This window comes from Rattus norvegicus, chromosome X, assembly GCF_021556685.1.
Source record: "Rattus norvegicus strain SHRSP/BbbUtx chromosome X, alternate assembly SHRSP_T2T, whole genome shotgun sequence".
In the NCBI taxonomy this organism is placed as follows: Eukaryota; Metazoa; Chordata; class Mammalia; order Rodentia; family Muridae; genus Rattus; species Rattus norvegicus.
Genome location: NC_141554.1, coordinates 26,537,710 through 26,560,000, shown reverse-complemented (window position 1 = coordinate 26,560,000; position 22,291 = coordinate 26,537,710). Strand labels below are relative to the sequence as shown.

Below are 22,291 nucleotides of genomic sequence, written 5' to 3'. Positions count from 1 at the left end.
GGGGAAGACATTATTTCTATACTCTTCAACAAATATTGTTAATAAATCCTTATTCACATTTGAGATAAAAATTCTCATGTTGAGTTCTACAAGTTGACATGTTTCTGGGAGTTGCTGGGTTACAGCAGCCTGATTCTGGCAGCCCTACGATAGGCATGGCCATCCATCTATCATCAATAAGTCAATTAGAGAGACAGGTAACAGTGAAGATTTCAGTGTGGTCACATTGGAAAGAGGAACAAATAAAGAATCCCCATTTGGAGGTCCTGGCATCTGGTTTGGGATTCAGTAGAGGGCAAGACTTTTGTATGACTAAGCAGTCCTGGTCAAGATGTGATCCTACTCATCATTGACACATCCCTGTGAGGTCTGCAAGGTCAGCCATATGAACTGTCAGCAGCATGCAAAATCTCAAGCTCCCTCTCTGGCTAGCACCTGGACTCAGTCTTGTCTCAGGGTGAGACTCGGGGTAAATGCCTATTTCTTAGGGTCCATTGTCTCAATAGTCTGATAACCTAAGGCAGAGGCACAGGTGTTTCTTTTCAGAATATCTTGGCTCTTGCTGATATGATTCAAGATACTTTTTGCAAAATTCCCTGAGAACATTCATCAAGAGTCTGTATTACTGTACCCTAAGATTATTGCTGCCCTTTTAAATGTTACTAAATTGAGACTTGGTTATATATTACGTCAAAGGTTTACATTTTCATATTTTTAATACCTAAACATATGTTTTCACATGCTTTTTTGTGAAAAAATATAAGATATCATACTGTTAACTTAAATGAGTATTTTGTGATCAGTGTTAGAGCATTTGCTTAGCACTGCAAGGCTTTGGGTTCAATCCCCAGCTCAGCAAAAAGTAATGACAAAAAGGGAAAATATTCTCATAAGGAAATGTTTAAAAGGTGGTAGAAAACAATTCTCAGAAAACCTGGGGCTGTTCCCAATACAATCTCAGACTCCATTCCCTGCCCTAGATAAACTACCATCTTGCCTCCTTGTTATCTTTGTGCGTATAAGTTGAATAGGTACTTTACATTTGAGTGACAGCTTGGCATGCTGTAATCCCAGAATTTAGGAGGTAGAGGCAGGAGGATCCTGAATTCAAGGTAACCTCGGTTATGTAGCTAGTTGGAGGTCAGCACGGACCACTTGAGACCCTGTGTCACAAAAAAATCCTGAACTTGGGTCACTTGTTTAGTTTTTACATTGTGATACTTTGGCTTGGACACATTTGAACAACCCCCTCCCCCCTTAAGATTACAGACAAGCACAGAGCACATATATTTTCCTTCTGGGAAACAGCAAGTTCCATTCCTGACTAAGTAATCTGATATTTCCTTGTGTAAGTGTCCAGGTAGGAATGAAGATATCTTAAGGAGATACTAAACATTTGCTCCCTTTGGCTAACTGTTGAACAGTGGACCTCAAGGAATTGGGACTCTCCCCAGGAATTTCATTCTGGGGGATCTAAACTACTGAAGCTCTGTGCCAGCCAGAGGATGAACAGAGCTTGAACAAAGAGTTCCCATAGTTCTGATGACTTGCCAGACTACCTTGTAAGAGCCTAAACTATGATGGCTGGGACCACAGTGGGACCAGGACAGCTTAGGCATACTTTTTGCTTTCCTTTTAAACCTAAATGCCACTTCTGTGCACTGGAAGTTGGGCTTGGGGGTAGATCACTGGAGTTCTGTGCTCCTCTGTACCCTGTGGCTGCAGTAACCAAATCTTTCCACTTCTTACTCATACTTTGTTTAATTGGCTTATTGAGGACAGGTGGTCTGTCAGGGCCTGTGCTACTTTACTTATGACTTTAGAAGTAAAGGTTTCCCCATGCACCTTAAATCAGAAAAGGGTGCTGAAACAAAATAGCATATCCTACATTGCTATTAGGAACTTCAGACTGGAAAAAGCATGATGAGCTTACTATTTGAAAAGTTAGCCTATTTTAAAAAAAAACCTCACCAGAAATGGCTTCAAATATCTATGGAGTTTAATAGTTTTCAGTGCTGTTACGTCTGTGTACTTTCATACTGTTTAGGTAGGACACAGTATGGCACAAAAAAAAAAAAAAAAAAACAACCCATAAGAGTGAAAAGTTTTCTTCAGATACTCTCTTAATTTGAATGCCTGTCAGTGTTATTGCCCTCCGCTTAGAGGTTACTTTTGGATGGCTGATACCCTTCAGGATGGTAGAGTTTACTTATTCTTGTAATATCCAAATTCTCAAATTATTTTTCTGCTTGTCTAGGATAGTGAGTAGAAAGAAAGGCTTAGAGGTCCTGTAGACCAATGGATTTTAAAATCTAAATCTAAGTGAAAGAAACTTGTGGTGTGGCAGGGGAATGTGGTGTAGGGAGGGAGCAAATAGAAGCAGGGCTGTTTTTTCTTTTCTTTCTTTTTTTTTTTACCACCTCCTTGGTCCAAGCCCGGCCTTGGACCCCAGGAAAAGTAAAGAACTGTGTGTGTGTGTGTGTGTCTGTCTGTCTGTCTGTCTGTCTGTCTGTCTGTCTGTGTTTTTTATGGTAAACCTCACTCATTAAAAAGGTGGCGTACAGTTCCATTCAAAAATGGAACCTGTTTTTGTTATGAAATATGATTTTTCCGGTTATGTTGGGATAGAGCTAAAAGAATTCAGAAGGTTTTTACGATATTTTTGTCACTGCCTCTGGGAGCTCAGATTCAGGGAGGGGGCCTATCCATTATAGGACCTGTAGGCACGCGCTTCCCTGCTGTTCCCTGCTGCTCAGGTGTGACCGCCGGTGAGGAAAGCCCCTAAGGAAGAGAGGTTCCAGTGGAGGTTTGCTTGGTGTCGTGGACACTGGTGTGGGTAGTTAGATTCAGATAAGTGAGGGCCAAGAGGATAGTGAGTGCGTCAGAAGTGGGTTCGAGGCTGGGGTGAGTGGGAGGAGCGAGTTCTTGTACGCGTCTTGAGCGTGAGACGCAGGGGGCTGTCGGGAACAGGTTCTGGACATCTCCAACCGCGTCTCTTAGGCAACAGGCAACTACAGCATTGGAAGGAAAGTGCAGAAGACTCGAGCCACACTGGCAACAGCCTCCCCAGCATATGCGTGCAGACTCTGAACCAGCCAATCCTTCCCTAAGAAGAGTTCATCATTCCAATGTGGTAGGGACTTCCTGTTGCTGTTGCCATGGTTCCGCGGGCGGGACTTAAAAGAGGCTTCCTTTGTTTGAATGGTTCTCCAGTCCCCTTGCTCAGGTTTGAGTGCGTTGTGTGCTGTTCATCCCACCTGTCTTTCCCAGCCTTCATCTTATGGGCTGTGGGCAGAAAAGCAGCGGAAAAGATGGATGATCCTCCGAAGATGGACGATCCTCCGATGTGGGTGCCTGTCTGTTTTTTTTAAAGTCTTAGATGGCAGTATTGTGCCATACAGCCCCTTCTCTTCTGCCCTATGTGTTTGAAAAAATACTGTGAGTCTTTTTAAACTAAAGAGGCGTTTTTTCCCTTTCCTTCTTCCCTTCTCTTCTACCCCTTCTCCTCCCCTCCCCGTCCTTTTCCCCAGTAGGATTTCTGCCTTTCTGGAACTGGCAATTGAGTTAATAAATTCTAGAGTTTACCTTGTTGATATTCACAGCCTTAGAACAAATCCTTTATTTTTCAAGTTGGATTTACTGTTGTGGGGCAGCCTGGACACTATAGCTACTTGTATCTTAGCTTCTCTGAAAAGCCTTATTATTCTACCCCCTGCGTTCCCTGGGGTTTGTCGGCTTTTATCAATGTGTTCTTTCAGTATAGACTTTGTTTCACTTCCGTCTGGATATTTTTTGTAAAGTGTTAATGAAAACAGTTTTTTCCTACAGTCCCATCACCCAGTGGTCACCATTAATTGCATTTTTATGGTAATTGCCTCGGAGTTTTTTTAATCCATACGGGTCTTTTAAACATACTGGGATGCATATTTATACCTTTGCTTTAGCATCTTAAAAACTTATTTAGAAAATAAGGCAAAATTCCATTGACGTGTAATTGCTGAGTCACATTGTCACCTGAACATTTTCTTCAGTGTGACAAAATTATTTAATAACTGATGTGAAAAATACAAACAACCCATAGCCCCTATCTCAATATCAAATATTATAAAAGTATTGTTGCTAAGGACAAGATCTGTACTAGTTTGTTTCTTTTTACTCACCATTGATTTTTGAGCACATAGAGTGGCTAGCAGTGTGTTCTGAATAGATATGTTGTGTATATGAATTAGTGTTTGATTTCAGCAGGGCAATTTTGTTTACAAATACAGTGTGACATTTCATTATATCCTGTAGTGCTTAAACAGTTTCCTACATGCCTTTTCTTTCCATTTAATATGTAATAAGTATCTTACTGGAATTTCAAACCACCTTTGTTTCCAGGGTTACATTCCTTCCCAGAGTGTCTTTTGTTCTTGTATTTAGCACAAAAAATGTGTTCTACAAAAGGGTGTATAATGTAGAATGTGATTCCACATCTGTGTGCCACAGTTGCCACAGATATGAAGGGCGATGCTTTTAATTTGTGCTTCAGGGTGTTGATAGCCTGTATAAATGGTGCAACAGGTTCTTAGTTTGAGTCCTAGTCACTACTAGATGTCACCTTATTGATATCTTTACTATTTGCCTTGACATGTATAGTAGGGAGATATTTTTAAACCAGCATTTTATTTATTTATTATTTATTTAGTTGAGCCTGGGTATGATAAAAATCTCCTTAAATGTAACCTCTTGAGGTTCTCATTCCTACCTTCCAGTAGGAAAAGCACTATGTAATTTTGAGTGAACTGTGTCAAAAAGAAAAATCTTAATACATTCTTCAAAGATACTTCTATAAATTACAAAGAATATTTTCATACATTGTTATATTTCTAGAGGCAGAGTTATTGACTTCACAAGTCTAAACTTTTTATATTAAATTAAATTTGCTTTTGACAATATTATACATGTACAAACTTTATATTTTATGAATATATTTTGCATGAAAGTTAATTCCCATTCTATGTAAACTTTGTTTTCTTGTGTACTTGCCATCATGTATAAATTTAGAAAATTGATTTAATGTTGCAGATGTAGAAATTAACCCCACAGTGACACATATATTATAAATGTTCTCGTTTTAAATTATGGTTGTGGTTTCCAGATATATAATTCTTATTCTTATTCTTACTACTTACTTATTCTTACTACCCTACCCCCACACTTCTCTGCTAGGGGTGGAACTTAGAGCTTGAGGCACTCAGGTATATTCACTACCACTGAAGTACTGCTGCCTCCCTCCTGGCATTGAAGTTTCCGGTCCACCATTTTATTCTTCGTGTAGAGCTGACAGTCCCATCTAGTCCTCCTTCCTCTGCCACTCAGTTTTAGCTTCTTCCTTTTATTTTTCCACTATTCCAAGGAAGTCTACATCAAAATGCTTTGAAAACCTCAAGTAAAAATTCTAAGTGACTACACATTTGAATACTCTCCTAACTACTTGTTAAACTCGTTACCCTCTAGGACACCAATATATGCCTGGTCCCCATATCTCTTGTGGTAATTCAGCAGAATTACATACTTTTTATACTCTCACTAGAAAGACTGGGTCCCACAGATTCTGATTCATCAAAGCTGCCCATACATACATAAATTTAACCTTCATCAGTGAGGGCAGAGCTGGTAGTTGTGGAAGCAGTTATTGTCATCTTCCTTCAGGAGCTGAGGGGGCGGGTAAGCAGTGACAATGTTGTCAAAGGAAGAGATGACTACAAGGTGTGGCTGGGAGTGGTGGCTCCATTAACCATAACTTCTACCATTTCCACCTTAAAAGGAATGTCAGCATTGAGAGAAGACCCGCAGGAACTCTACTTGCTTTCTCTTTCATCTTGCAGTTCTACTTCATTGTCCCCACGGAGAAGGCTGACTGCTTCTTTGATCCTGTCCAGTAGGTGTGGGAGTTTACAAAACCTGCTGAAGAAATGTTTCTCACATATTCACTATTAATTTAATCATTAATTCCATGTGATGAAATGGCAGTGTCTTTTGTTTCTTTTGTTGGTTATTTTTGAAATAGGGTATGCTTGTGTGGTTCAGTCTGTTTCTAGTTTTCTGCTTCAGCCTCCCATGTTCTGGGATCAGAGAAGTGTGTCACCACCCTGAGTTTCTAATTCATTTCTGTTGTAGTCACTTTGGAATATATGGACGAGAATAAATGAAAAAGTATAATCTTTTCTTAATGTGTTTTGCATATTGCATTTATTTTTCCATAATTGTGGTAATATACTGTTCAATGTTAGAATATGAAGTAGTTTTTCCTATTAGGTAATTAGTATATTTTCTTTGTTTTTACTTTTTGGAGATAGGGTTTTTCTGTGTAGCCTGGAACTCACCTTTGTAAACCAGGCTGGCTTTGAACTCACAGATCTGCCTACCTATGCCTCCTGAGGGATGAGATTAAAATGCCTATGCCACCTCAGCCTACTATCTATATTTTCTTAAAATTCAAATTTCATGTCTACCATATCTATCTCTTATAATATGATTAACAGTTCCTTCATTGTTCTGACAAAGAAAAAATAAGTGCTATGACAAACATTGTTAGGACACCATTGCCCTCATTTTAAACAATGTATCTTCTGTGACTTTCTGCCAAGTGGACAGATACTGCAAAACTTCTTGGACCAAAAATATTGTGTACTGAGATTACTGTTAACCTTCAAAATGATACTCTGTTGAGATTTGAATTTGTTGTCTTCATTTAAAAAATGTCTTTTAAGTTATTTATAACAGTGCCTTTTCATACATTTAAGCCCTGTACATTATTATATACTCTGGGAAAATGAATTTTTCAGATTTCATGTGTGATATTAATTTTAAAAGGAATACATTGTGGCTGGAAGTGGCTTTGTACTTGCACAGTACAATTAAATCTGTGGGCTGAGTACGTACAAAGGGGCGGGGGTGGTAGTAGTGGACAGCGACCATCAGTGAGTAAATGAACAGTAAAACAACCCAAACATTTCTCAAGGACTGTCTGTCAGCCATGTACTCCAGATAGTTCTGTGTGCAAATTCATAATCTGAGAAAGATCAAAGGTCATGGTTGCATACCTGACTCTCTGCCCTATGGAAACTGCCACCATGTTTCAACTCTGTTGTTGGCCCATCTCAGGGTTCTCCTTGATATCTCTTAGTTAAAAAACAGGTCAATATGAACCCGCCCTGCCCCCACCCCCGACTCCCTTTTCATGTCACAGTTCCTTGAGTTGGATATTTCTGAACAATGTTACCACACTAAGATTGCAGGGCATAGAACACATAGCTCTTCTTGGGACCTGCTGGTTATACTATAAGCTTGTGGGCTTTGATTGTTAAAAGCATATATATCCAGTCTTAGCAAAATCAGAGCACCAGCTCTGGAAGCACTCAGTTAGGGAGAGCAAAATTTTCCTTACATCTTCAAAATGGCAGACAAAGAATTCTGCTACAACATTCTATAATCTATGGTGCCAAATGATTGAATTTAGGAAAAACCATCGTGTGCTCTTTGGAAAACATAAGCTACACACACTCACAGGAAAGAATAGGACCCGACTCTGTAGGGATTTGGTTTTCAGTGACAAATGCAGATATGATGTAGGGAGTCTAAGAAGGAAGCAAAGATACGCTACCTTGGAAAAAGATGAATTTTTTTCTTATCTCTTGTTTAAGTTTATGCCTGGTTAGCAGCTTATCAGTATCATTGACCTTAGCATAGCAGTTACTTCTGGGTATACATAGAGGCACTCCTAAGAATGGTTAAGTTTACTCATTTTCTTTCTTTTGTCCATTGTCTTTTCTGTTTGGGACACTGGGAGGAAAGCTTAGAGAGATTGTGATACCAGTAGATTTCAAACAGCTTAAGTGTAAGAAACTTTCTTGGGGAAGGAGTGTCTGGTTGATGAGATACTGTAGAGGAAAGGGGTTCTTCCCTTCCACTTTCCTATCTAGTTGGTGCTACCCTCTGGTTCTTAAAGCTAGAGAAACAGCCAGAGAACAAAAGGAGTTTTGTTTGCTGAGTTATTTGTTTTTTTTTTTTTGTTTTGTTTTGTTTTGTTTTTTCAAGAAAATAGGAGAGGCTGATGGAGCTTGGACTAGAAAGGCCCACGCTTCCCAGGGCCCCGTTTGCTCACAGTACTGTTTGAGTCCCTCTTAAGTAAACGTGTGCTTGTTTTTTCCACATTTGACTTCTGTGAGGATTGAGTTAAATAAGGAAGTGGGGTGATTGGCGTCTACTAGACAGTAGCATGCTGTGGGCATGACCACCAATAGGAGATTTTGGAGGGGAATAAGTGGGGTCCCCAGGAGGAAAGGCTCCATTGGCTTCCTGTATTGTGTTCTGGGCTATAAGGTGGACGTTTAGGGTTAGAGGGGATGAAGGCTGCAAGGAAAATAGTGCAGCCACGTGAGAGTAAGTATTAAAGGCTGGGCGGAGTTTGAGGAGTATGTCCAGGGACTGGCACACAGCCCACGTGGCCTCCTGGGCAGAAGGTCATACGTATCAGCAGTTCCATTCTGCCTCAGCAGTTGTATCCCTTGGCCAGCAGAGAACTACAGTCCACAGACTTGGAATTTGCCAATACTACGAAGAGCAGCATCTTTCAGATGTGGTAGGGACTCTCTTATGCTGTTGTTGTGGTTCTGTGAGCGATACTAAGGGGAGGCTTTTGTTACTGGTGTAGACCGCTTAGCCTCTTGAGTTCTGGGTATGGTCTGTCTGGTCAGTCATCTCAGTAGGTTGGCCTTTTCATTTTTATGTAATCGACTGGCAGCAGGAATCTCAGAAAAGATGGACTTTTCTCAGATGTCATTGTCCGATCCTTAGGTGGCATTATTTCCTGATGTAGTAGGAGGGTACCCTTTGCGCGTAGAAAGAAATGCCCACTGCAGAGCCTCTTTCTAGTATGGAGGCTTTTTTAGCTTTTTTTTAAGTTGCTGTCTTGGAACCGGAGAGTAAGTTACCAACTTCAGGATCGCCTCCAAACAACTCCCTGCTGCTTGGACAAAGCCCTGTTCTTTCCAAGTTGCCCTTGCTTTAGTGGTCCAGCCTAGGAACTCATTCTTCTTTGCTTCTGACCTTGGAATTTATGCACCTTCTCAAATAGATTTTATTTCACTGCATTCTAGACATTTTCTGGGGGATATTAATGAAAACAATTTTTTAAAAAGATTTATTCATTTACTATATATAAGTACACTGTAGCTGTCTTCAGATACACCAGAAGAGGGCATCAGATCCCATTACAGATGGTTGTGAGCCACCATGTGGTTGCTGGGAATTGAACTCAGGACCTCTGGAAGAGCAGTTGGGTGCTCTTAACTGCTGAGCCATCTCTCCAGCCCCATGAAAACAATTTTTAAAAAAATTAATTTTACTTTTTACTTATTCATTTTACATCCATTCACTGCCTCTCTCCCAGTCACACCCTACCACAATCATTTTCCCCTTCCTTTTCCCCCCTCCCCTTCTCTGAGTATCCCCCCACTCCACCCTGGCACTTCAAGTCTCTGTGAGGCTAGGCGCTTCCTCTCCCACTGAGGCCAGACAGGGCAGCCCAGCTAAAAGAACATATCCCACAGACAGGGAACAGCTTTTGGGGTAGCCTCTACTTCAGTTCTTCAGGACCCACATGGAGACCAAGCTGCACATCTACTACGTAAGAGTGGGAGGTCTAGGTCCAGCCTGCATATGTTCTTTGGTTGGTGGTTTAGACTCTGAGAGCCTCAAGGGTCCAGATTAGTTGACACTGTTGATCTTTCTGTGGAGTTCCTGTCCCCCTCCAGGGCCTGCAATCCTTCCTCCTATTCTTCCATAAGAGTCCCCCAGCTCCATCCACTGTTTGGCTGTGGGTGTCTGTATCTGTGAGTCAGCTGCTGGGTGAAGCCTCTCATCAGATAACTTGCTCTTTCTTGTCTGCAAGCATAACTGAGTATCATTAATAGTGTCAGGGATTGGTGCTTGCCCATGGGATGGGTCTCTAGTTGGAGTAGTCATTGGTTGGCCATTCCCTCAGCCTCTGCTTTATCCTCCATGCTTGCATTTCTTGTAGATAGGATAAATTTTGGGTTGAAAGTTTTATGGGTGTGTTGGTGTCTCTATCACTCCACTGGGGTTCCTGCCTGGCTACAGGAGGTAACTTCTTCAGCTCTGTAGCCTCAATGTAGTGAGTCACATCTAAGGTCACCTCCACTTCCCTGTCTCATCCTGGATATGCCCCCCACCTCCTCACCTTCATCAGTTGCAGATGTCTATTCATTTTCATGGCCATCTAGCCATCTCTCCTGTTCTTTTCCACACCTGATCTTGAACCCCCCATTTTCTTTCTTATCCCCTCCCTCCCAGTTCCCTCTCTCCATCTGCCTCTTATGACTATTTCATTCCCCTTTCTAAGTGAGATTCAAGCTTCCTTATTTGGGCCATCCTTCTGGTTTAGCTTCTTTGGGTCTGTGGAGTATAACACGGTACCTGTATTTGATGGCTAATATTCACTTATAAGTAAGTACATATCATGCATGTCCTTGGGACTAGGTTACCTCATTCAGGATGATATTCTCAAGTTTCATGCATTTGCTTGCAAAATTCATGATGTCTTTGTTTTTAATAGCTGAATAGTATTCCATTGTGTAGATGTACCACATTTTCTTTATCCATTCTTCAATTGAGGGACATCTAGATTGTATCCAGTTTCTGCTTATTATGAATAAAGCTGCTATGAACATAGTTGAACAATTTTTTTTTTTGTGCAATGTTGGAGCAGCTTTTGGGTATATACCTAGGAGTGGTATAGCTGGGTCATGAGGTAGGACTAGTCCCAGTTTTCTGAGAAACCACAAATTGATTTCCAAAGTGGTTATACAAGTTTGCACTTCCACTAGCCAGTATGTGCTACCACTTAAGTACATCCGAGAGAGGACTAATTGCCAAAATTTATAAAGAACTCAAGAAGTTAAACACTAACAACTCAAATACCCCAATGAAAAAAATGGGTTACAGACCTAACCAGAGAATTCTTAACAGAGGAATCTTGAATGGCCGAGAAGCACCTAAAGAAATGGTCGAAGTCAGGGAAATGCAAAGAAAACAGCTCTGAGGTTCCATCTTAACACCCATCAGAATGGCTAAGATCAAAATAAAATAATTTTACCCACAGCTCCATTACTCCACGATCACTATTAATTCTGTTGGGTGATTCTTGCTTTAGAGGTTTTCTCCATGCAGCTGTGTTTAAAGCATACTGACACCTGTATTTGCATATTAAAACAAAACCTGAAATTATTGCTATGAGTCCCTTTAACTGTACAGTTACTGCAAGTTACTGTAATATCCACATACCTAATTAGCCTCTGATAGGTTGGTCCTAGTAATGAGCAACAAGTATGACAGTTCTTTCAGAACTGATTTGGAAAACAAGTAACCCTTGTATTCCAATGTAAATGTTGAACAACAAAGAATTCCTGGGAATCCTTAGTCTCGCCCCAGAGCTGAGATTACAGGCATCTCTGATAACAGTGGAAATTGGGGTTTTGTGCCCATCTGTTAGGACTTCCAGGTTTTTGTGTCCCAAGGAGGAACTGAACAAAGAAATGAAGGTAATAGCAGAAATGGTGCAGTTTATCAGGAAGGCATAGACTTCCAAGGGAGGAAGTGGGCTGGAGCTGGGAGGAAGATCAGAAACATGGAGGATTGGGACTTTTACAGCTCATTTGCATAGTATGGGCTTTTTTGATTACAGTTTAACTCTTTTATTTTTTCCATGTGGACTTTGTTAGTGTATGTAGGGCATATGGTTCTAGTCTTCCTCTCTGCAAACACATTTATTCTGGGACGGGGGGACGGGAGGACAGGGGTGGGGAGCAGAGACTGACTCTGACTTTAATAATCATAGTTCTACCATTCTGCACTTAGAGAGGTCGTCCATTTTTGCATGGTAAAATGTTTTAAATCTGCTTACTTTCTTTGTCTTCTGGCAGCCTGACCTCATTGTTTAGATGGATAGGGCTAGGTGCTCCCTGCTTAATCTACTGAGGAGATCTCAGGACACAGTCACTCTCTGACTTTAATTTTTTTTAACCGTAATTTTTTTTTTTTTTAAATGTGGCTGGAGAGATGGGTCATTGGTTAAGAGTACTGGCCGCTTCTCCAGAGGACCCAAGTTTGTTTCTCAGTACCTGCATGACCACGCACAGGCATCTGAGACTAGTTTCTAGATATCTAGTACTGTCTTCTGGCCTCCATTTGAACCAGGAATGCATGTGGTACACAAACTACGTGGTAGAAAAGAACCCATGCACATAAAATACATGTAAAAATTAAAATTGTGTGTGTGTGTGTGTGTGTGTGTGTGTGTATGTGTGTGTGTGCGCGCGCCCCCCCCCCAACCCATTATCATAATGCATATGTAATTCAGGTGACAAGTTTTGGGAATTGTTTTTTTTTCATAGCCTTGGAGGCAGATACCTTTCTCCATTGAGCCATCTTGCTAACCTGGCATTTAATTTTTATTGTAATATGGAACATACAGAAAATAATAAGAGAAATAATCATTATTGAAATGCTCATAAACAAATTATTTCACTGTTTTGTATATCACATTTTTTTCACTTTCAAATACTACCAATATACTCTCTCAAAGTATGTTTTCCAATATTGAATTCTGAAGTTTTCATATTAAATAATACATTTTTAGAAATCCTTTGTATTCTAGCATACATATTTTCCATATTGTATTTTAAAGTTCCTCTATTTTTCTTCAACTATAGAAATTAATTATACAACAAATACCATAAATAAACAATTTCTCTAATTTTAGACAATGCGCCCTTTGTGGATTGCTATACATAGAGATGAAAATAATATCTTTAAAATTCTTTGAGAACTGATATCTTTTCATGCCTTTAATATATATGCATGTGGGGGGATTTGTTGTTTTTTACTTTTTCATTTTATATTCAGTTCTGGGAAGTGAACCAAAGATTCATGCATACTACACAAGCACTTGACCACTGAACTATAACCCAAGCCCTCTTTTAGAAATACTTGTATACTTCATGTAGTTGATGTTTACCTTACAGATATCTTCTTTGTATCTGAGAAATATAACATTTATTAATTTATACATTGTATGAAACAATTCTAAAAACTCTCAAAAATGTATACAGAAATATATTCTGAGGAAAGTAAATATCTCAAATTAAGTAATATTAAAATCAACTAAAGGTTCATCTGATCTGAAGAGAGCATGTGTATGTGTTTGTGTGTGTGCCTATTGCATGAGGATTATAGGAAAATCTCAGCAATTTAAAAAGAAAAACAAACAAACAAACAAACAAACAAACAAAACCCAAATGCTGGAGACATGGCTCAACAGTTGAGAGCACTGACTGCTCCTCCAGAGGTCCTGAGTTCAATTACCCGCAACCACATGGTGGCTCACAACCATCTGTAATGGGATCTGCTGCTCTCTGCTGTTGTGTTTGAAGATAGCGACAGTGTACTAACATAAAATAAATAAATCTTAAGAAAAAACCCCAGATTTCTCAAATGCTCATTAATTGCAATTAGTTTACAACCAAATTAAAAAAGATACTAACCTGGTAAGTTCATGTTCTGCTACTTAAGTAAACCTTAGTGCAGTAGTCTTCAACCCACGGTTTGAGTCCCACCTCGGTATCACATATCATATCCTGCCTATCAGATATTTACATTATGATTTATAATAGTAGAAAATTATAGTTATGAAGTAACAATAGAGTAGTGTTATGGTTGTGGGTCATCACAACATGAGGACCTGTATGAAAGGGTTGCAGCATTAGGAAGGTTGAGGACCACTGCCTTAGAGAATTATTTTACCTAACACTTATTTTCAAGAATGAAATTAGAAAGTGGATAGTCATAAGATGTTTTTTTTCACAGTGAGTACCTTATAGACACAGTATATTGAAAACTTTCAGAACATCTGCAAGTTATGTGTTTTTGGGAGCCTTGTACACAAATTGCTTTGTATCAAGTGCTTCATGTTGATAAATGTTGGTGCCACTCCACTGAATGAGGAATTTCTCCAGGTTTGTGACATTGTTACAAATAATAAATTTATCTTGCACATTTATGTGGTTTTGATCCACTGTGGATTTATTCTCTATTGGTAAACTGATGATTTTGTGTATCTCCTCTAATCAAGATTTCTAACCAGAGTACATTATTTTATATTTCTTTACTGAACTGACATGACCAGACATGCTCCTGGGCATTTAATATTGATGAATTTCCTTTGTTATGTGTTGTCTTCTTTGATTAAAAGTCTTGGGATAATAGAGCCTTCTTCTTCTGTCCTTAAAGTCTCAGTCTCTCTCTCTCTCTCTCTCTCTCTCTCTCTCTCTCTCTCTCTCTCTCTCTCTCTCTCTCTCTCTCTCACTTATTTTCACAGGGAACCAGAACAACCGAAGGCTTTCCCATTACATATTCGTTAATAGTTTCTTTTCAGTGGGAATCCTTACATGATTCAGAAACCTTTGAGAACTAAAGGCATGCGTGCCCTAATTTTTTATATTTTCCCCTGTCTCCTTTTCTGTTCCTATCTGGATGATTTCCATTTTGAGTTGTGATAAGAACATTTAGGGATGAATGAACATAAGGGATATCTCCATCTTCACATTCCTGCCTTTCACGTGGTTTTACTCTACAAGGATTTTCTTGTTCACAATGGGATGGAGAGTTTAGCTGAATTTTTCCCACAGTGATTATTATGTTCCAAGTCTCTATGACTTGATGTATTTGATTTTTCCTGGAATTTCTGTAGTTCTCTTTAAAGTTCTGCTCTTCCCGTCTCCACCAGGTTTCTGAAGGTTTCATGCATCACATGTCTGTGGAGCTTTTGTGGGGAAGAATCCTACAAAGCCCACTCCTCCAAGGGGAGATTCACAGCCCTGTCTTCACATGTCACACCCTTCATTTCTGCTTCCAAATTCTGCTCTCTTCACAATCCCTTCTAGGGTTGCTTGTCACAAAGTGACAGATTGGGTCACCTGACAATGTCTTACCAGGCTGCATAAGCTGACCATGAATTCTGTAGCCCAGGCAGGCCTTGACCTTGAGATGGAGTGTCTTCTACTTGTTCTCCAACTTATTTTTTGAGATAGGCTTTCTCATTGAACCTAGAACTGAACATCTGGCAAAACTGGCTGGCCAGTGAATTCCAGGAATCTGTCTCCCCAAATACCCCTCTCTGGCACTGCAGCATTGGGGTTACAAGATATGCCTACAAACCCGGGTTTTCATGCTTGCTGGGGCAAGCAGCTTACCAAATAAACCATTTCAGCAGTCCCTGCTTCTGGTTATTCAAGGAACGATTAGTGAATACCATAATAAGAGTTGGTGTTGGTGCTCTTGTAGGGCTATTATAAGCAGAGGAGTGAGAACACAGACTTTATTATTGGGGCATTTGAAAATTAGTGAGGAGGGAAAAAAGGAACAGCACAGATGTTTTTGTGGGGAGTTCATAGCTACAGGTCTGGCATATGGTAAGAAAACTGGCCAGTGGAGTGAGTGGAATCCTATAGGATGTTGAAGTTATGGATATGATGTGGAACCATTAGGGAGTTAGAAGGCCAGAAGAACTAGTGGTGATGAGAGAGAAGAAAAGAAAGAGATAGCACTGAACGGCATCTTTCTTGCTGCTGGAGCATGACCTCAGGCAGGAAGAGTTAGCAGGAGAAAATGAGAATGTCCCTGGAGAGAAGATCCACTAGTGGCCTTCTCCATGTTGTGGGCACCAAGATAGGCAGTTAAAGGGTTGCAAAGAAGACAGTGCAAGTACCAGGGTGGGAGGAGTATGTCCAGGGGATTGGCACACTTTTCAATTCTGGCACTACAGGAATAATTGGGCAGTACGTTTCATATATTGGTGCTCCAGATCCTTAGTCACAATAGCTTAGGCCACAATAGCTTTAGAAGGAATACTTAGGCAGACCCCAGGGTGTAGACTGAAAGTGATCTCTCTGGGTTCCTACAGTCCTACAACCTACAAATCTTAGGTAGTCTTCCTCGCCTGTCTTTCCGCTTCCATTCAGGTTTCATGTAGTACATGTACTTTCTGTTGTTGTCATGGTTAGGAAGGTGGGACTAAGAAAGGCTTCCACACTGAAGGCCTCGCTGGTACCAGTTCATCTGTTATTTTTTCTTTCATTCTACTTGGCTTACTTACTCGGAATTTTCCACAGAAAAGTAGCTGGAAAATTGGATTTTCCATCAGGATTGGAGACACATGCCAGCTTCTCTGCCGTTCACCCTACCTTTCACTTTGGAAAAGGCCATGCAGAACCTTTTGCTGGAAAAGCCCTTTCTTCTGGTATCAGTGGTATGCAGGTTCTGGTGTATGTATTTGGTGGTGGTGGGTGCTACCTTCTGGAAGTTTCTTGGTAAAAAGTCATCATTTAGAGGCACAACCCTTTGGAGTTTCAGATGTTCAGTTCTCCCATGGGGATGCCTAGATACCTTAGCAAGTTGGCATTTCTACTTCTCTGAAAGATCTTTTTGGTTTCTTGGACTCAGTGATGTCCTGGGGTTTATAGGCCTTTCTTAACATATTCATCCTTTGTAGTGACTATTCATTCCCATTCTAGAAAACTTGGGAGCCGTATACTGTACACTATAGAAAGCTTATTATCCATAGTCTTATTGCTGAGAGATTAAGCTTTCATAATGCATTGTAAGAATTCCTGTAGACACTTTTATTCATGAGGTATGTTTAACATACTGCTTTAGAGCTCAGTTTTACATTTTTGAAAAATGACTTTTTTACACTGTACATATTTTTGTTTAAAAACTAAAATGTAAGGTGTTGAAAGCTTCAGTAAATCAGGAGATCAAAGTACAGTAACTTATGATCCAAAACCAGCCATCATCATCACACGGTCTTGTGAGAGCAGGAGCTGAGATCTATGCTTAATCTTAACCCAATACCCAAAGGAACATCTTTATTGTGGTTTGTGCTCAGTGAGTGTTGTGAACTAAAATGTTAGCATTTTCAGTCTTTTTTCGTTATGTGTATGTATATCAGTGTTCTCATAGGATTGTGTTGTTAACAGTTTTTCTATATAATTTTCTATTTAATATTTTACCAAATTTACTATTTTGTCTTGAACATCAATGAACATCAAGCTTCAGTCTGGTTAGTTCACTTAAGGGAAAAACATGTAGCTGGCTGGTAATAAACAGAGCCCAGATCTTTCCAGGTTGAAAGTGCCTTCCTTCATTATATGAGGTTTAAGTAAATGCTGTATAGCATAGAATTTATTTGGTTAGTATCGTAGACCTGTTATTGTTGCTTCATGTGTTATTTGATTGGCTCTTAATATATTTACTATCTTTCTACACAGACGCTGTTCTGAATCCTAGTCAGTTTATAGCAACTAAGATTTTGGAAAGCATCTCAAGGTTAACTGATAACATAGTCAAGATCTGGAGTCAGCTTAAAGTGTTAGTGATTTGGAATATGTGATGAGGTGGGGGGGGGGCTCAGAAGAATATAATATATGTGAAGTTAGAAACTAAAGTATTTAAATACTATTGTAATTAAGAACATAATTATTTGACAGGAAACAGTGTGAAGGGAAGCCAGTCTTTTTTGCAATATTCCATATTTCCCAAAATTAGCCACTAGGTTTTGATGTTGTTTTGGCCTGTGTGAAATACCTAGAAAAAAAATTTGTATTTGCTTCTGAGAAATTTCTTTTTAAATAGCACTCTATATAGATAATATGACATGAACTATATCGTCAACTTTTTTGCCATAAGAAACTATTTGATAATCTATTAATTGTAAACTGATTTTTCCCATAGTGTAGAAAAGGAGACTGAGTCAGTATTCAAGAGAACTTCCCTTCCAGCCACTCTTGTCCTTCTTATTCATTATCTAGTCACTTCCTTTTATTTTAAAAGGTTAGCACTTGACATGGGAAAGGGGATTCAGAAAGGGATGTGCTTAAACTTCCCATGTAGTTCTCAGTTTTCAATTAGACACTGCTTATAGAAACAGGAAAGAGGCAGTGTAGAAGATATTAAAAGAGTCTGATAGCGCATTGAGCCTCTTAGAGATGAGCATAAGATCAAAGATCAATGAAAGAATGAACATCAGTAAATTTATAGTCGTAAGGAATAACAAACTCATAAGATAGTTTCTAATTAAGTAGTTAAAAATATTATTTCTGCAAAACTTTTAAGATCAGGCAAATAGACTGTAGTCTTGAAGGTGAAGCAGGAGAACTATAGCAAGTTCAAGACCAGCCAAGGCACGTAGTGTGATTGATGACAGATTGGACTATAGAGGGAGACAATTGTAAATTAAAAGAAAATAGAAAGATAGGGATTATACTGGCAAACACCACAACAAAATTAGTGATGAATAATGTGGTGGTTACTTTTTTTTCTGAAACAGGGTTTCACTATAAAACAGCCCAGGTGACTTGGAACTCATAATATAGCCTAGGTAACAATGGAAATATAGATAGATCTTTAGGCCTTAGCCTCCCTGGGACTGGTAGCATAGGCATGTATCACTATCTGGTTTCATTAAAACACTGTTTAGACATGGTTTCAAGGAAGTAATCAGCCATAGTGCGATGCTGATGCTGGCAGTCAAGTGACATAATAATTGTTGCTATAGCAGACTACACAGAGGATGTATCTGTTCAGTGTTTCTAGCCACTGGCCAAAGGGACAGAAGCACAAGTAGACTCTAGAAGTTACACATACTTTGAGAGCTGCCATATGGCAGCACGTAAAGTCTATTAAACTGGAGTGGATGAAGACTAAAATAATGGACCTGGTCAGGTAGACTTTTAACATTTGACCCAAAATTCTTCGTTTCTAGTTTGAGGCAGTGGTTGAAATTGAGGTGCTGATTTGGGGAAATTGAAGTTGGGCTTTGAGGTACACATAGACTTCCTGTTTGACATGTTTCCTCCACTGCCTAGTGCCACCTGCTGCAGAATGTGAGTCCATCAGAGCAGTACTGACTGGTACTTTCATAGACAAGACCTCAGATTTGGGTATTGGCACAGGGTTGCAAGGTAAGCATCCAAGGTCAATTACTGAATGACAGATGTCCCTCTCCCTTTGAAAACTGTTTTCAGGAAACGACGACCAGATGACAATGAGGACGACAACCATCATCCCCCTCATTCCAAGAGGACAAGGAAGGACCAGACCGAACAGGATCCTTGTGCTATAGAGGTAGGAACTATGGCCACATAGCTGATGCTTCTGACTCACTGCTCACAAGTGCTGTATTCATTTCCATCCCCACAATGGCAAGAGAACCTTCCCAGATGTCCTCATGAAAGTCTTCTCATGGGCTGCAGTAGCTCTGAGCCAGAGCAGGGCTTTAAGTGTTGTCTCAAGCATGGTGTGACTGTTCAATAGAACACAGAAAGGGTTGACAAGGAGACTTTCCTAAGCACAACCAGGGGGGACTGAGTCACAGAAATTTCTCCACTGCACAAATGGGGCAGAAAATCACACCCCACCTGATATGGTTAGGTCAGAGCACTATGATAGTAGCTAGCTACAATGTCCTTCTTGCTTCTCACTGGAAAAAACTGAAAGCAAACTGGGGGTGTGTGAAGGCATTTTGGAAAGCTTTAGTGATGCTGTGCTGAAGAGCTGGCACTTCAACTCTTGCAGTCTTAACGTGAATAGCTAATATTGGGTAGTTATAACAGAAGGCTTTGAATGGAAGAATAACATAGTGAGGAGGGAGCATTGTAAAGCCTTTCTGGACATGTCTCACCAGGTAATGAGTAAGTATGGCTCACTTTTACCTTTCTTGAGAAAGAGAAAAAAAGTTTATTAACATGCACCATTCCTCCCTCTAGGACATGAACACAGGTAGGTTTTGGATAAAATATATCTAGAATCTGGGTGCTAGGCCTACCTCTGCAATGAATTTGGGCTCTTGAGCAATAGAATGTCCTGTTGCATACAGTCACCAAAGTACAAATACTGGCCTTATTTTCCAAGGTCAGCATCTTTAGACCATTGCATGTAAATGCACTCCCTGGATGAAAGGTATGAGAGATGGTGGTCCACAACAGGAGCCCGGAAGCTTCTGTGTGTATCTGTATTGCTGATAAAGAACAATGGCTTCCTACATTTCCCCCAATTACTGAGTAGAACAGACCATGGAGAGTGTAAGGCAAGGGTGTAGATTATACTAGTACAGATACCACACCCTTACTCTGCTATTGATCACATGTCCTCGTGCTCAAGTTCCAAGGAAGAAACAGCAACAAGACAAATGAGAGAAATAATTTAGGATCTCACATATACTTCAGTTAGGCTTCTGTGCATGCTCATTTCCAACAAATGTTGGGCTAATAGACATTTGTTAGTTGACAAGGTAAGTTCAGGTGTCTGAGGGAATGTTTGGTAAGCTGCTTTATTTCTTTCTTGTGTTGGCAGTTTGTGGCCTTTGCTGGTGGGTTTAACCATCAGCCTGATGGGACTCCGAACAGCCTGAGAGGAGAGCCTCATTTTAATACTATTTTTTATTCTTTGAAATTTTATGCGTAGATACCATATGCCTTGATCATATCCATCTGAAGCCTCTCCTTGCACCTCTACACCAGATGCCTCCTGATACATGTCCTTCCAACCTTCATGTCCTTTTTATTATATATGAATGTTCCTATTTAAAGCACTGTGTCTGCTTAGTGCTACTCAAGTGCCCAGAACTGTGGGGTCACCCACAGAGGCACAGGTCACTGACCTGTGGCCATTACACAGAGAGAAGTGACTCTTCTCCAGGAAACATCAGCTGTCAATAGTGGCTCAGCTAGAGATTTGGCCACCAGTCTCCTTCTGGGACATTTACATGCCTTGTTCAGGTCTTGTGCAGGCAACCACAACTGTGAGACATGCATCAGCCATACCATCACCAGAGGACAGCATTTCACAGTGTTCCTACCTGTAATCTGGCTCTGACATCCGTCCTGTCTCTTAGTAAACAGTGTTCCTGAGCCTTGTGGCAGGAGCAGATGGATGGATATGTCCCATCTGTGGTTGAGCACTCACAGTTGTTTAGTGTCAGAACTTTGGAGAGTTATGTGTTTCTGCACTGACCACTATTCCTTGCAACTAAAAGCTTCTCTGATCTGTGTGGGGGACAGCAGTGTAGATCCATGGATGTGAACATAAATATTTACAAGGCAGTTTAACAACACAATCACTTAGCAGAAGAACAGTAAGTATCCCCCAGCACCATGCAGAAACTATGGGCTCAGTAACAGTAGGGATAGACCATCTTTACAATGCCAGCCATCCACTTACTCATGTGGCACAGCCCTCAGATCCAATCAGGAGAACACTTGCTTAGCCCCAGAAACAGAATTGCCAGTAGTACACCAGTGTACTCATCATGCCTGCCAGGACAGTATTATAGCATACAGGGTCCATCCATGGGTAAGACATGACATTTTCTCTCATGAGAGCCATCATAACACCTTCTGGGTACTGTGAACACTAGTTAGCTGGGAGAGTTTTATGATGAGTTCAAGACTGATTTTCCTATGCCCACTAACAACACTGTGTAATGTCTCAGCTACAGGGTCCAGGCCAGTGGCAATAGCCTGTATCCTTATGGCCACCTCTGTGGCTGCCCTGACCAGAAGGAGCTAAATTGTTTCTGGTGCTGAAATTTTTGTTTATTGAATTGTGGCTCCCAGGTATAAGTTTGTTCACCCACATACAGTATACCTGTTCATATTTCTTAAAAATAGTATGAATGACTTCATTTCCCAATCAGAACAGTTTCGTAAAGCTTTTTCATTCATCCTTAGTTTTGCTTAACATGGCCAAATTCAACCTCCTTTTCCCATTCCTACTTAAGCTTTTTGTTCTGGTTTTTTTCCCAGACAGGGATTTTCTATGTAGCACTGGCTGTCCTGGAACTCTTTGTAGATGAGGCTTCCTCTGCCTCCTGAGTGCTGGGAATAAAGGAAAGTGCCATCATCACCCAACCCCATTTAAATCTTCAGCCTCCAGTATTCCTTCACATTCTTTCTTGGCACCTGTGTTCCCTTGCCTCCTCTTTCTATATTCTTTCCTTGGGGTGGAAGGTCATAGGTTTTCATGCAGCTTCCTTCTGCATACATCATTTTGGTTGACCCTCATCCCAAGGCCACCTTTCTAGTCACTCTACAAACTGCTTAACCTTTATGACACCAGGATTTCTGCTCTCTACTTGGATTTTACCGTGCTCTGCTCTTTCCCCCCTGTCAAA

The 22,291-nt window shown here is 40.3% G+C and overlaps 1 protein-coding gene across 4 annotated transcripts in view; it reads left to right on the top strand.

The window, feature by feature from the left end:
• Vcf2 (VCP nuclear cofactor family member 2) overlaps positions 1-22,291 on the top strand; it is a 54,893-nt gene that overhangs the window by 12,083 nt on the left and 20,519 nt on the right. The window contains exons 1-2 of one of the 4 annotated variants that reach the window (XM_087598820.1): positions 2,920-3,133; positions 19,146-19,245. In XM_087598820.1, coding sequence (XP_087454946.1) covers positions 3,129-3,133; positions 19,146-19,245 — 105 coding nt within the window. In that variant the 5' untranslated portion in view covers positions 2,920-3,128. 4 annotated transcript variants of the gene reach the window in all.